Source organism: Prionailurus viverrinus, chromosome A2 (assembly GCF_022837055.1).
Source record: "Prionailurus viverrinus isolate Anna chromosome A2, UM_Priviv_1.0, whole genome shotgun sequence".
Classification (NCBI taxonomy): Eukaryota; Metazoa; Chordata; class Mammalia; order Carnivora; family Felidae; genus Prionailurus; species Prionailurus viverrinus.
Window position 1 is genome coordinate 75,807,674 of NC_062562.1, and position 14,568 is coordinate 75,822,241.

At 44.2% G+C, this 14,568-nt stretch overlaps 1 protein-coding gene across 2 annotated transcripts in view; it reads left to right on the plus strand.

Moving 5' to 3' along the window:
* Positions 1-14,568, plus strand: part of AMPH (amphiphysin) — a 250,025-nt gene that overhangs the window by 173,054 nt on the left and 62,403 nt on the right. For both annotated transcript variants that reach the window (XM_047851074.1, XM_047851075.1), the window contains exons 10-11: positions 564-702; positions 1,772-1,900. In XM_047851074.1, coding sequence (XP_047707030.1) covers positions 564-702; positions 1,772-1,900 — 268 coding nt within the window. The remainder of the gene's footprint in view (positions 1-563; positions 703-1,771; positions 1,901-14,568) is intronic.

A 14,568-nucleotide genomic window follows, 5' to 3' on the forward strand; every position in this document is an offset into this window, starting at 1 on the left:
GAAAGGGGAACAAGTAATGAATTTGTTTCCAAATGTTATCAGAAAAGACTCATAAAATCCTACTCAGCGCTATCCTGAGGATGCCTTTAACGTAAAATTTATCATTTTCAGGGTGGGTTTTTCTATCGATTATGACCTAGTAACATTCTGAAGGAAATCAAAAGTTGAAAGTGGCTCAGCTAATTCAGCTTCTCTTTGGAAGATTCTTGCAGAGCCTGTTTGGCACAGTGGAGAGAACAAGGGGTTTGCATTCCCAAGGCCTGAATTCAGAGCCAGCAAAATGCTGAGTGACTTCAGGGGTTTTTAACCTCTCTGTGCCCCGCTTTACGTGGGGACAGCAAGGCCTGGGTGTTGTGAGGTTAGAGATGATGTATTACGAATGGGGTCTGGCATCCAGTGGATAATAAATACTGTACATAACAGCCAGAATTAACCTAGAAGGGGGCTAAACGAGAGCCAAAACCTATTGTGCCTCAGGATTCCTTTGGGCTGAAGGACCCCTGAAACGTAAGTGCTGTTCTTTAGACGGCCCGTTGCTGACTCTCATGTGTTTGTTCATCCAGCGATTCTGGTCCTCTCCGCATCGCAAAGACCCCATCGCCGCCCGAGGAGCCTTCGCCCATCCCGAGCCCAACAGCTAGTCCCAATCACACGCTGGCACCTGCGTCTCCTGCACCGGCAAGGCCTAGGTCACCTTCACAGGTAGGAAGAGGTCAAGTACATTGGGACAAATGGAAGAACTCGGCGTGAGGACCCCTGTCTGGGATAGTCCCGGGGTCCTGGGGCATCAAAAGGAGTTTCCAGTTGGGGAGACTTCAAGGCTGTCGGCATTGTGATGGCCACTAAGGAATCAAGCTGTTTTTCCAGTTTGGAGCCCTACATCCTCACGCACCCTACGTTTAAGTGTGTTGAGACCTCTCTCCACAACCTCAGCTTCCTTCCATGCCCTCCTCTCCTCCCACCTCTCGCTTTCAGAAGGCTCTGATCGGTCCTGCCTTCTGCTAGGACCTCCCTTCCTCCAGCACTTTCGCTTACCCTTGGGTCAAGTATGGCCAAGAAAGCCGTGATGTTTATACGCCATTTCACAGTTTGGGTACTACCCACAGTGTGTGGCGCACGAGCTCAACAAAAGCGTCTAGAAGAAATGATTGGGGGAAACCGGAAAGATTAGAAAAGGTAAATACAGAGAAACATGGCCGCCTTTGTCTTCCCCACTTTGGGTGAAGATGAAGTTCCTACAGGAAGACTCAAAGTCTCCAGTGCGGTGCAGGCTTTGAAAGTAAGGCAAGTCGTGAGAAGATCCAGGGAATAGTTCTGTCAAGTTCTTACTCCTGAAAACACTTGGGGAGTGCAATGTGTGCTACCTATGGGCGGTCTCAGTGATTCCAGTGACAAACTTTCCTGATGTTAGTGTTCAAGTTCCAATTTATTGCTAAAATGAGAAATCCTTTTCAGTTGACTCCACAAAAGGTGTTGCCTTAGTTTTAACTTTAGAGGCATAGGCACCTGGCCCTGCGTGTAGCGCTTGTGTTGAGATGAATGGAGTGGCATTGCCGGAGTATTTCTTACGGGGCCCTTGCTTGTCGATGCTCAGAGAGCCACCAAGGGAGATAGCATTCTCTGCTCAATCAGGTGTTCTTGTTTCTGTACACGTATCTAAATTTCAGTCAGTGTCCGATACGTCCGCCCAGCACTGTTCCGTGGCATTTCTGCACATCTCGTGTGCCGTCTTTGGCTGAATTAGCTTGCTTGTGTTTCTGATGTTTTGTAGACCAGGAAAGGGCCTCCTGTCCCACCTCTGCCCAAAGTCACTCCAACAAAGGAACTTCAGCAGGAGAACATCATCAATTTCTTTGAGGACAACTTTGTTCCGGAAATCAGTGTGACGACACCTTCGCAGGTAAGTGCCTCGTATGGAGCTGCGATGTCCACAGAAGTTCCGTGGCAGAGGGACCCTCAGGGACCAGCTTTAAAAGTGGCAGACGTTAGAGCCCGCAGTATCATTTCAGCTGTCATCAGGTTTGTTAATTACTTGGTATGTCTAAAGCATTCTCAAATGGGAGATGTACACACAATGTTTGGAAACACCGAAAAGTGTGAAATGACGAATTTTCATAATCCCCTAAATCATACCACTCTGACATAGTCACAAATGAATGCACTTTGGTTTATTTTCCTTCAGTCTATTTTTCTAGGTAAATACCGAATTTGTACCATAAAATTCAGATGGCATTGTTATGTATTCCTGACTTTTCTACTTCATCTGACTGAGCGTCTTTTTTTCATGCCATGTTACTGTTTTCTTTTTTCAAAAGAAGATGTTTAACCAGAGTATTCCATCTGAGGAATGGACCAGGTAGCTTTCAATTTTTCTGTTTCTTTACCAGCACTTCGGGGAACATCAGTATGTGTGAATTTTGTCTTTGTGCCCTATGTTAGTTCTTTTGTATTGCTTCCTAGTAGAGAATAGGAAAATACAATGAAAAGAGATGACTGTTTTTAAGCCTTTTGACCTTCCTACTTTGGCAAACAGAAGCATCCGCAATTGCCCTGGTCTCAAAGACCCCGGGGCGCACCTGCCCCAGGTACAGCTACCTTTGTGGACTGCAAGTCTACCTCTGCTGGCGACTTGGTCATCCCATTGTCTCAAGAATGAAGATTTCTGACTTCCAGAGCTGTTCCTGATGCCATCAAAGCCATTTCTTTGTTTTAAGAGTGAAAGTCCCCAGAAAAATCGTGCCAGTATCAGTTGCTCCCAGCGTCCTCAGGGTCAGAAATAATACCTACATTTTACAAGATGTGAGAATGCAGCCCTGTAATTACTGAGTACATCAATAACAACACTGTGTACAACATCCCAATTATAATCACGTCCTGTTGACAATAACAGAAATAATGCACTAATAACAGAGAACTCAGAAAATAGCCACTCGGAAGCCCGTCGTAATGTGTCGTTGCTTTTAAGGGCATTCGTCAATAAGGCACAATACTTTCAGCTAATAGTGTCCTTCTTCTGTTGTTTGTATGAGATGTGGGATTTGGTACGCTAACGAGGCCTTGAAATGTGATTTAGCAGCTCTTTTCCAGGAGGGAGAATTGCACGTGGATGAGTGCAGGGACAAATGATGTCTGTGGATACCCAGATGCCCTCAGGGCTAGCTCTCTCCGAGCCAGCTGTTGGCCTGGCACCAAACGTGAGCAGTTTTCATTTCCACGTTATGCTGTCCATTTGTCTTTGCTAACAGCTCAGCTCCCTTCTCTCTGGTGCTTCATCAGTTTTCAAATAGGGGGTGTTTCGGCCGATGATACCCTTATTCAGGTTGCTTTCCCCTGTACCCTCCAAAAACCTGCCCTTGGTCCCCTCCACAGAGAATGTGGTCACCCAGAAGCCACATGTACTTAGCTGAAGACCCTTCCATTTAGCACCTGAGGCAGCGAAAGTAGAGGCAACATGACACATAGACTAGTTCCGAAGCAAAGATGGGGTTCAAAAGTGTTCTTTCCTTTAAAATGTTTTTTTATTTGCAGTTTGCTGGCTCACATAAGGTTTCTTCATTGGTAGAAAAGAAAAGCATCACAGCACTTTTTACAATTGCAAATGCTAGACAGGGGCCCGGAGTGCTTCTAAGAGCATTAACTCTCATGATGCTGTTGCATAGGAGTCATGGGAAGTCAGGAATCGGGGACAGAGGAAGAGGAAGCGGCTTTCTAAGCAGAACCAACCAACCGGGGGCCTGGACCGGGCCCAGCCTGGCTGTCTTTGTGTAGCACTCCAAGGCTGTGGCAAGAGGAGGAAAGCACCCCTTCCCCCATACTGGCTGTGTGTCCCCTCCATCAGTGTGCTCGGGGATTCTGAAAGAACTGACCTCCAGAGACATCATGGGGGTGCGTTTTGGGGGATTCAGTTTCATTTATATTGTTTTCTTTTAATCAAGAGGAGGCAGAAGGAGGTTTCTGTCGTTTTTTCTGACTCTGCGGTAACGTGGCTCTTGTGGTGGACCACAGCATGTGACCAGAGCATTTCCATTGACTAAATGGCTGTGAGTCTTATGTCACGATGTCCAGAGAAGGGAGTGAAGCAGGGTTTATGTTTCAGTCTGTTTCCTTGCTTATTGAGTGACAGAATCTAGCTTTATTTTGGGGCGCCTGGGTGGGCTCAGTCCATTAAGCATCTGACTCTTGGTTCCAGCTCAGGTCATGATCTCGCGATTTGTGAGTTCGAGCCTCACATCAGGCTCTGCGCTGTCAGCACAGAGCCTGCTTGGGATTCTCTCTCTCTCCCTCTCTCTCTCTCTCTCTCTCTCTCTCTCAAGAAATAAATAAGCATTTTAAAAGATAAAATAAAATTATGCAGACGCCGCCTGTCCCTGAAGCATCTTGACAGTCCCCTCGGTCGCTCATTCCTCTTTTGATACCCACAGGGCCAGTGTGCGTTCTCTCACTCCTTTTGGGTCACATCCGGCCAGAGTTTCTGATTCAGCCGCTCTGGGGTGGGGGCCAAGAATCTGTATTCCTAACAAGCTCCCAAGTGATGCTGACAACTGCTGGTCATGGGATCACACCGTGAGAACCACTGTTTTAGGCCAGGATTTCCCCGTGGCACAAATATATGGCCACGGACAAAGTACCACAGTGAATGAACAGATTTCTCCCAGGGAAATACCCAGCTGAGTCAAGTGTATATCATGTACGACCATGTATAACTGCTGCACTTAAAAATTGTGTGACTTGAGAGGCGCCTGGGTGGCTCAGTCGGTTAAGCGTCCAGCTTCGGCTCAGGTCATGATGTAGCGGTTTGTGAGGTCGAGCCCCGCATTGGGCTCATTGCTGTCAGCATGGAGCCTGTTTCCGATGCTCTGCCCCCTCCCTCTTTCTGCCCCTCCCCATCTCTCTCTGTCCCTCCCCCTCCTCTCTGCCCCTGCCCTGCTCACACACGCTCTCTCCCTCTCTCAAAAATAAATAAACATTAAATTAAAAAAAATAGTATGACTTGAAATACTCCATATTTCGGGCAATTGGACTTACATGTACATACACGTGCATGTACATGTGTGCTTGTAATATTAGATGTGTTGATCAGAGTATATGTCAAGTTACATATTCTAAGGGAATGGACGGTCTCATCAGGGCTGTGATGTTTTTAGATAGGCACAGATAGATGATGAAAAAGAATCAACAGAAATGCCCGGAGAAAATGCAATGCCAGCTGCATGGAAGCTAGAAAGCTGAGATGTATCTGAAAAGCTCTTCTCTCCCAGATACATGATATTTATGATCATATGGAGTGGTCCATTTCAGTTTTATTGTGATATTTTTTAAAAGTTTAATAAGTCAGTCTACATTGAACAGATAGGTTTATGTCCCCAGTTTGCTATTTTTATCATGTACTTAGTGGGGAAGAAGAGTGTTTGTATTAATCCCACCCAGAAGCTCCCGGTGTGATGATTGAAATATTCCTCACCTCTGATGGATTTGTGCGTCTCGTACACCAAGCTTCACGGTGGCGACAGTCCCTCCTGAGTGCATCCGGGGATTGGAAACAAATCCATTAGGCCTAGAGAGCCCTCTAATGGCCCCAGACCTTAACTATATCATAGAATCTTCTCTGGGAAGTATCCCTACCTGCTTACAGGGAGAGATCCTCATGTCAAGACCACAGGGCTGACCTTGCTTCTCTGGTTTTGTGATTACAAAAATGGAACTGCCAGCCCTCTTTATTTTTCCCTCCCAAGAACCTAAATTGAAAGAAATCTCTTATGGTGTGTGTGTGTGTGTGTGTGTGTGTGTGTGTTCCTGAATTCTTCTTTAAAAATTTTTTTAAGTTTATTCATTTTTGAGAGACAAGAACAGAGTGTGAGTGGATGAGGGGCAGAGAGAGAGGGAGACACAGAATCTGAAGCAGGCTCCAGGCTCTCAGCTGTCAGCACAGAGCCCGACGCGGGGCTTGAACCCACGAACTGTGAGATTCTGACCCGAGCCGAAGTCGGAGGCTTAACAGACTGAGCCACCCAGGTGCCCCACATTATTCTTTCAAGACAGCATTTTCCATCCCATCCCATAAGATGCTGTGAAAAGGGGGTCCCTGGTCATCGGAGGCTGGGAGGGGCTGCACCCCCTTTTGTTTTACATAGTTTGTGTCAGCATGTCCAGGGCTCTGGGAAGTTGTGCAACAAAATTCCTTTTTGTTTAAATCAGTTTCTCAAATAATCTCCCTTTTCTCCCAAAGTACTACCTGTTCCAGGGACGTGGGCGTTTGGTGAAACATGTTTAAAAACGAAGATTTAAAAGATATTATATCCCTGGAAACCAAATTTATGGCCTATAAATAGGATTTTAACAGATCAAGGCCAAAAAAAAGCAATCATGTATATTATATACACACACATATGTACACATGCAAGGTTGTTTCTTTTTTTTTTTTTCTTCAAAAAATGTTTTGAAAAAAGATGTCTCGGACTGCTTTCTCTTCTCACGATCGCGGTTCACCCTCCTCTCCCACCAGGGCTTTCCTGAGGGATCGTGGCTCTGGGCAAATATTTTCAGAGGGGGGCTTCTGTCCATGTAACCAATTCGAGTCCCTTGAAATGAGCCTGTCCGCAGCATTCTGGTGGTCAGTCTGATGGGATTCCGTACGTGAAACGCCATGCTGCCCAGTGGAGGCAATCTGCCCACCCTCTTGGAAACAAGCCTGGCCACCATGTTCCAGGACAACTGGGTGGATGTGAGCCCCAGAGTTCCTGGGGGGTGTGGTAGGTACTCCATGTAGAGAGGGTCACAGAGTGCTCCAAAGAGAGATGGGCGCCAGCCCCATGTGGGTGCCCTGACCAGATAGCATTGCTAGCCACAACCGCCACCACCAGAGAAGGACTTAGAAAATTTCAGGGAATGTATTCGAAAGTGTGGGGCTCCCCTGAGGGTCAGGGCTAGGGGCGGGGTCCCTGCTTGCTCTTCTACCTGTCAAGTGGCAGAAAGGAAGAAATTGCCTGTTTCCACATTTTTTTTTCCGTAGCAGGTAACCCCCCCAACTGTTTTGCTTAAATCTTCCCAGCAACGACGTGGCATATTTTCTCTCTTTGCTTTTAAATCTTTTACGTTTTTGTTTATGTTGAGACAGAGACAGACCCAAGCAGGCCCCACACTGTCAGCGCAGAGCCCGAAGCGGGGCTCAAACCCACAAACCGTGAGATCGTGACCTGAACCGAAACCAAGAGTCAGATGCTTATCCAACTCAGCCACCCAGGCGCCCCTGCATATTTTCTGTTTTTGAAACTGGCATTCTCCTTTACAAATCCAGACGGATTAGGTTGTGACCATCCAAGCCTACTCCTCCAAGCCCATCTCCCCACTCCTGCTGGGAGACCTACTGTGCCAGAAGGCAAGACAGCAGCACAGCCTGTAAGCCGCGTGGCTGTCGGGATCAAGTTAGCATCATTAACTCCGCTACTCTTAACGCCTCTGCTTTCCAACCGAATGCTGCAGCTCACATTTTAAGTTCATGAAGTCATTCGATTTTTCCTTAGCCAATCAAACTGAAGTAGATTTTCAGCTTGCAGAATAAGTTTGTGAGATGGCCCTTTTCGTCTCCCCAATCCTGAGAGGCCATCCTGCAGTCACGTGTGTACGTACCCCTCGCTTCCCGGGTATCTGTCACCTGGTTTTGAATTCCGCTTTGGCTTTTCTTTTCAATGTAGCATATTTCGGGACCAGCTGCCTCTTCTTTCAGTTGGTATTTTTTCCAAGTAAACATGTTAGCATTTTGGTAATGCGGAAAGAATTAGTAAGCTGAAAACTGGAAGGAAGGAAGCCGTGTGTCTTCAGACCCTTCAGCCCCTGTTTGGTCGGTCTGTTGGCCTGGTGGGTCGCCCACAGGACCCCTGGTTCCTTCGGCAGGGGTAGCCAAGTGGGGCAATTTGTTTATCATCTGGGGCTCTGACAGTGCTCTTAAGTCGTCATGCCACTTGGCTTCACAACCTTCCAAGGTTCTCAGACACCTGAACTTCTGACAACGTCTAGACTTTTCGCACTTTGCCCTTTTTTGCATTTTATATTCTGCCTCCTTGCGAAGCATCTCACGGTGTGAGTCTTTTGAGATTTTGTACTTTAGAATATGGTTTGAGGTATGGGTTAGGGAGTGGTGGTCAGCTGGCTCAGAGAGGCCAGCAGGGGAAGGGGAGAAGGGGAACGCAGAAGAATGAGTCGGGGAGAAAGGAAAGAGCTCACGATGAGGAAGCACATGACTGACTATGTTACATGCAGCGTCTCCTTCGATTTAGCTTTCACATCATTCCTGTGATTGACAGGTCATTATCCCTACTTTTTACTTTTATTTTTATTTAAACTTTTTTTTTTAACTTTTATTCAATTTTGAGAGAGAGACAGGGCATGAGCAGGGGAGGAGTATAGAGAGAGGGAGACACAGAATCTGAAGCAGGCTCCAGGCTCCGAGCACAGATCCCAACGGGGCTCGAACCCAAGAACCATGAGATCATGACCTGAGCCGAAGTCGGACACTTAACCGACTGAGCCACCCAGGCACCCCATCATTATCCCTACTTTTGAAGTTGAGCAAACCCGTTGTCTTTCGGCCACACTGTGGCGTTCATAGGGCAGCCGTGGAAAGCGGAAGTCTGTAGACCACCCATGCTGGCGTTCTAAGCCCCTGATGGATAGCAGGTACTAGATGGCCAGTAAACTGAACAAATCCATCCAGACTCTCTCTGTAATGTTCAGAATGCACGTTCTCTACAGCGTCTCTTCGGGTTTTTGATATTAGCACAGTTCTTCAAGTTGTGACAGATCAGCAATGTTATCGTTAGATTCCAGGGGCGGTGGGAGGAGGGTCTTTACTCCACCAGTTGAGCTACTTGTTCATCCAGTGGTCATCACTGAACCTCACTGGACGCACGGGCCCCGTCCACCTCCCCTACTGTCTCTCTCCTCACGGTCAATGTGCTGCACTGCCACGGCTGTGCAACCTAACAGCTTGCTCCAGTAAAAACAAAAACAAAAAACCTAGGTAAACAGTTCCTTAGAAAGTTAGTATGTTGTGCGTCACCTCATTAGAGCATCTGCAGGATCCTATAAATGTAGGTAGGCACACGCAGCAAAGATGGCAATAGGAGAGCTTTGACGAGTCCAGGTCATGGGTAAATGGATCTTCGTTGTACTGTTTCTTTTTTTAAGTTTATTTATTTATTTATTTTGAAAGAGACAGAGACCACTCGAGTAGAGGAGAGGCAGAGAGAGAGAGAGAAGCCTAAGCAGGCTCAGTGTGGGTCTCGAACACCTGAACTGTGAGATCATGACCTGAGCCGAAATCAACAGTCAGGTGCTTAACCAACTGAGCCACCCAGGCGCCCCTCGTTGTACTATTCTTTTAACGTCTTATATAGTTAAAGCTGTAGAACAAATACTTGACAATGTCCTATGAAATGGTTGAATGATGACTGCAAATTCTGAGACTGCAAATATAAAGCTCTTGAGCCCAGTCAGGATACTATAGTTAACTACCATTATTCCTGCGTATGCATCTGTAGTGGTCTTACCATAGGCTTCCAGTTATAAAGTTCAGTTTCCTGAGGACGCCCACTCATTTGCACACTTTCTTTCTCTCAAAAGAAATAAACATTTAAAAAAATTTTTCTTAGGCCGCTGCGTTCATCATTACCAACGGAATGCAAAAGCTTTACTCACTGGTAGAAATTGTCAGCTATGTTGTGACCCTTCAATAAAAGACATATCTATTACCTGAAAAATAACCCTCAACTGGCCTCGTTCCTAAAAACTTTATTTAACCTTTCTGTCTTAAGTTTGTTATCTGACCTCCCCGGACGTATTGGGAAGTAATAAGTGTCCTGCCTAATATTTAGAATATAATGAAAATATCCTTAAGATATGTTTAATGAAAGAATAAAAAATTAAAAAAAAACTCTTTGGAAGAAATAGTACCTATGACTTTATCTGGCTCACTGAAATATTGTGTTATCATTAAGAAATTGGGGTGCCTGGGTGGCTCAGTTGGTTAAGCATCCGACTTTGACTCGGGTCATGATCACACGGTTCGTGGGTTTGAGCCCCATGTTGGGCTCTGTGCTGACAGCTCAGAGCCTGGAGCCTGCTTCGGATTCTGTGTCTCCCTCTCTCTCTGCCCCTCCTCCATTCATTCTCTTTCTCTCTCTCTCAAAAAAAAATAAACATTAAACAAATTTTAAAAATTGTGTGTGTGTGTGTGTGTGTGTGTCTGTCTGTCTGTCTATCCATCTGTCTGTCTGCATGCACCCACGGGAATGGCTCAGAGATTGCTCTACTTATAAATTTTTGTGTCTGTAGCTATATATTGAAATCTCTGTTACCTGATATGCTTATAAGAGTAATGTCATAAAGGATGCATGGTTAACCCAAAACACTAGTAAATTCCAGAGAAGCAAAAAGCAAAAGTTTAAAAGTGTAGTTCTATTTCTCAGCAAAAACCACTGTTACTAATGTAGTTTTTGTAATGCCACAATTTTATTCTCTTCAAACAGTGACAGAAAGGTATATTTTTTTGGAAATTTGATCATTTTATATCAGTTTTATAACCTATGGGGTTTTTTTTACTACAAATATAACAAAGATATTTTCATGTCGATTTAAGATATATCTCACCATTTTAAATAACAACAGATCCCTGTATCATGAGGCTGTACCATAGTAGGTTTAACTAATCTCCTGTTGTTAGAGTATTTTCTTCTGTTAATCAGTTTCATTGATTTCTGACCAACATACAGTTAACGGCACATATTTAAAGCATACTTTTTGATAAGTTTTGAAATATGTGTGCACCCATGAAACCATCACCAGGGTCAAGGTAGTGACTATATCTCTCACCCCCAAAATTTCTTTGTGTCTGTAATCCTTTCTGTTCCTGTCCACATGCTATACCCTCCAGGCAAACACTCATCTTTCTGTCACCATACACGACTTTGAATCTCCTAGAATTTTGTATAGATGGAATCACCCAGTGTGCACCTTTTTTGGTCTGGCTTGTACTGTTCTGCATAATTATTATGAGGTTCATCCATTTTGTAGCAGGTATCAGCAGTTTATTCCTTCTTATTACTGAGTAATATTTCATTGTATGGACACATCAGGGTTTGTTTGGTTTTTTTTTCATCCATTAATGGATATTTGGGTAGTTTCTAATTTGGGGCTATTTTTTTTAATGTTTATTTATTTGAGAGAGAGAGAGAGAGAGAGAGAGAGAGAGAGAGCGCATGAGTGGAGGAGAGGCAGAGAGAGAGGAGATACAGAATCCAGATCATGCTCCAGGCTCTGTGCTGTTGCAGTGCAGGGCTCAAACCCGCGAACCTCCGAGATCATGATGTAAGCCAAAGTCGGACGCTTAGCTGGCTGAGCTACCCAGGTGCCCCTAATTTTGGGGTATTGTAAGTAAAGATGCTGTGAACATTTGTATACAAATGTCTTTGTGCACATGCTTTCATTTCTCTTCAGTAAATCTCTATGAACTAGCTGGATCATTTGGTAGGAGTAAGTTTAACTTATTAAGAAACTGCCAGACTTTTCTTTTTTACATTTTTTTAAATCTTTATTTATTTTTGAGAGAGAGAGACAGAGCATGAGTGGGGGAGGAACAGAGAGAGAGGGAGACACAGAATCTGAAGCAGGCTCCAGGCTCCGAGCCATCAGGACAGAGCCCAACATGGGGCTCACACTCACAAACCGTGAGATCATGACCTGAGCCAAAGTCGGATGTTCAACCGACTGAGCCACCCAGGTGCCCCAGAAACTGCCAGACTTTTCTAAGTGATTATACTATTTGTGTTTCCACCCACACTGAAAAAGAATTTCAGTTCCTCCACATCTTTGCCAACACTTGGTATGGTTAGTCTTTTTAATTTTAGCCATGATGGTAAGTATATAGTGTTATTTTGTTGTGATTTAGTTTGCATCTCCCTAATGGCTAATGATGTTAGGCATCTTTTCATGTACTCATTGACATTTTTCCCCCCAGCTCTATTGGGGTATAACTGACAAATAACAATTGTATACACTTAAAGTATACAACTTGATGTTTTAACATATTTATGCATTGTGAAGTGATCTCCCCAAACCAGCCAATTAATATATCTATCCCTTCACATAGCTACTCTCTTTTATTGTTGTTGTTGTTGTTGTTGTTGATGATGATGATGTCAGAACACTTAATATCTATCCTCCTGGCAAATTTCAAGTGTATAATACACTATTTTTGCTTACAGTCAACATGCTGAACATTAGATCTCTAGGACTTGCATAACTGAAACTTTATACCCCTTGACTAACATCTCCCCGTCTCCCCTCCCCTGAGGCCCTGGAAAAAACCATTCTACTCTCTGCTTCCATGGTTTTGACTGTTTTCAATTCCACATGTAAGTGAGATCATTTCTCTTTCTGTGTCTTGCTTGTTTCACTTAGCATAGAAACTTCTGCACAGCAAAGCAAACAATCAACAGAGTTAAAAGGCAATGTAGGGAATGGGAGAAAATATTTGCAAATCATGTATCAGATAAGGGGTTAATATCCAGAATGTATAAGGGACTCATACTACTCAATAGCAAAAAAAAATCAAGCAGTTGGATTAAAAAAATGGACAAGGGACCCGAATGGACATTTCTCCGAAGAAGATGTACAGATTGCCAGCAGACACAGGAAAAGGTGCTCAACACCACTAACCGTCAGAGAAATGTACTTCAGAATCACAATGAGATATCACCTCACACCTGTTAGAATGGCTACTATGAAAAAGACAAATAACAGTTGTTGGTGAGGACGTGGAGAACAGGGAATCCTTGTGCACTGTTGATGGGATTGTAAATTGGTAGAACCACTATGGAAAACAATATGGAGGTTCCTCAGAAAATTAAAAATAGAACTACCTTACTATACAGCAACCCCACTTCTGGGTATTGAAATGAAACCAGCATCTCAAAGAGCTGTCTGCACTCCTGTGTTCACTACAGCAGTATTCACAATAGACAATCCATGGAAACAACCTAAATGTCCATGGCGGGGGGCACCTGGGTGGCTCAGTTGTTGAGTGCCTGACTTCGGCTCAGCTCATGATCTCATGGCTTGTGAGTTTGGGCCCCATGTCAGGCTCTTGTGCTGACAGCTCAGAGTCTGGAGCCTGCTTTGGATTCTGTGTCTCCCTCTCTCTCTGCCTTCCTCTGCTCATGCTCTCTCTCTCTCTGTCTGTCTCTCAAAAATAAACATTAAATGTCCATCAGTGGATGAATGAGTAAAGAAAATGAGGTATATAAACACAATGGAATATTATTTGGTCTCAGAAAAAGTAAATCCTGCCATTTCTGACAACATGGGTGAGTCTAGAGGACATTATGATGTATTACTATGACATTAGTATATCCTCATTGGTGTCCGTGAAATACTTTTGCTGATGTATTCACTTACTTGATGGAGTCTTGAGAGTCCTTTGTATGTTCTGGATACAAGCCTTTTATCAGATGCATGATTTGCAAATATTTTCTTCCAGCATGTGGCTTATCTTGTCATTCTGTTAGTGCTTTTTAGAAGAGTAGAAGTTTTTTTATTTTGATGAGGTCCAATTTATCCAATTTATTTATTTTTTAAGAATTAGGCATTTCACATCACATCTAAAAAAAAATCTATGCCTAACCCAAGGTCACAAAGATTTTCTCCTGTGTGTCCTTCTAGAAGTTTTACAGCTTTAGGCGTTACACTTAGGGTCTGTGACAAATTTGGAATTTTTTAATATGTGCAAAGTATGGGTTGAAGTTCATTTCTTTACAGTTGAAATGTGATTGTTGAAAAGTCTATCCTTATTCTACTGAATTGCCTTTGTACCTTTGTGGTTCTCTTTCTGAACTCTGTGATTTTTTATTGGTCCATTTGCCTACCTTTTATGCCAGTACCATGTTAATCTTGATTACTGTCACTTTTTTTTTTTTTTTTTTTTTTTTTTTTTAAATTTTTTTTTTCAACGTTTATTTATTTTTGGGACAGAGAGAGACAGAGCATGAACGGGGGAGGGGCAGAGAGAGAGGGACACACAGAATCGGAAACAGGCTCCAGGCTCCGAGCCATCAGCCCGGAGCCTGACGCGGGGCTCGAACTCACGGACCGCGAGATCGTGACCTGGCTGAAGTCGGACGCTTAACCGACTGCGCCACCCAGGTGCCCCGATTACTGTCACTTTATACTGTCTTGAAATCAGATGAGGTTAGTCCCTCAGCGTTGTTATTTTTCAGAGTTGTTTTGGGTGTTCTAGGTCCTCTGAATCTCCACATGAATTTTAGAATCAATATGTAAGTTTCTACAAAAACACCTTCTGGGATATTTTATTAGATTCCTAGGGCTGTTTTAGCAAAGAAGCATAAACTGAGTGGCTTATAACAACAGACTTTTATTCTCTCACAGTTTTGGAGGCTAGACGTCTGAGATCAAGGTCATGATTGAGTCTGAGATCAGCAGGCTATGCTTCTTCTGAAGACTCTAGGGTCCTTCTTTGCTCCTCTCTCCTTCTGGTGGTTGCTGGCAGTCCTTGGCATG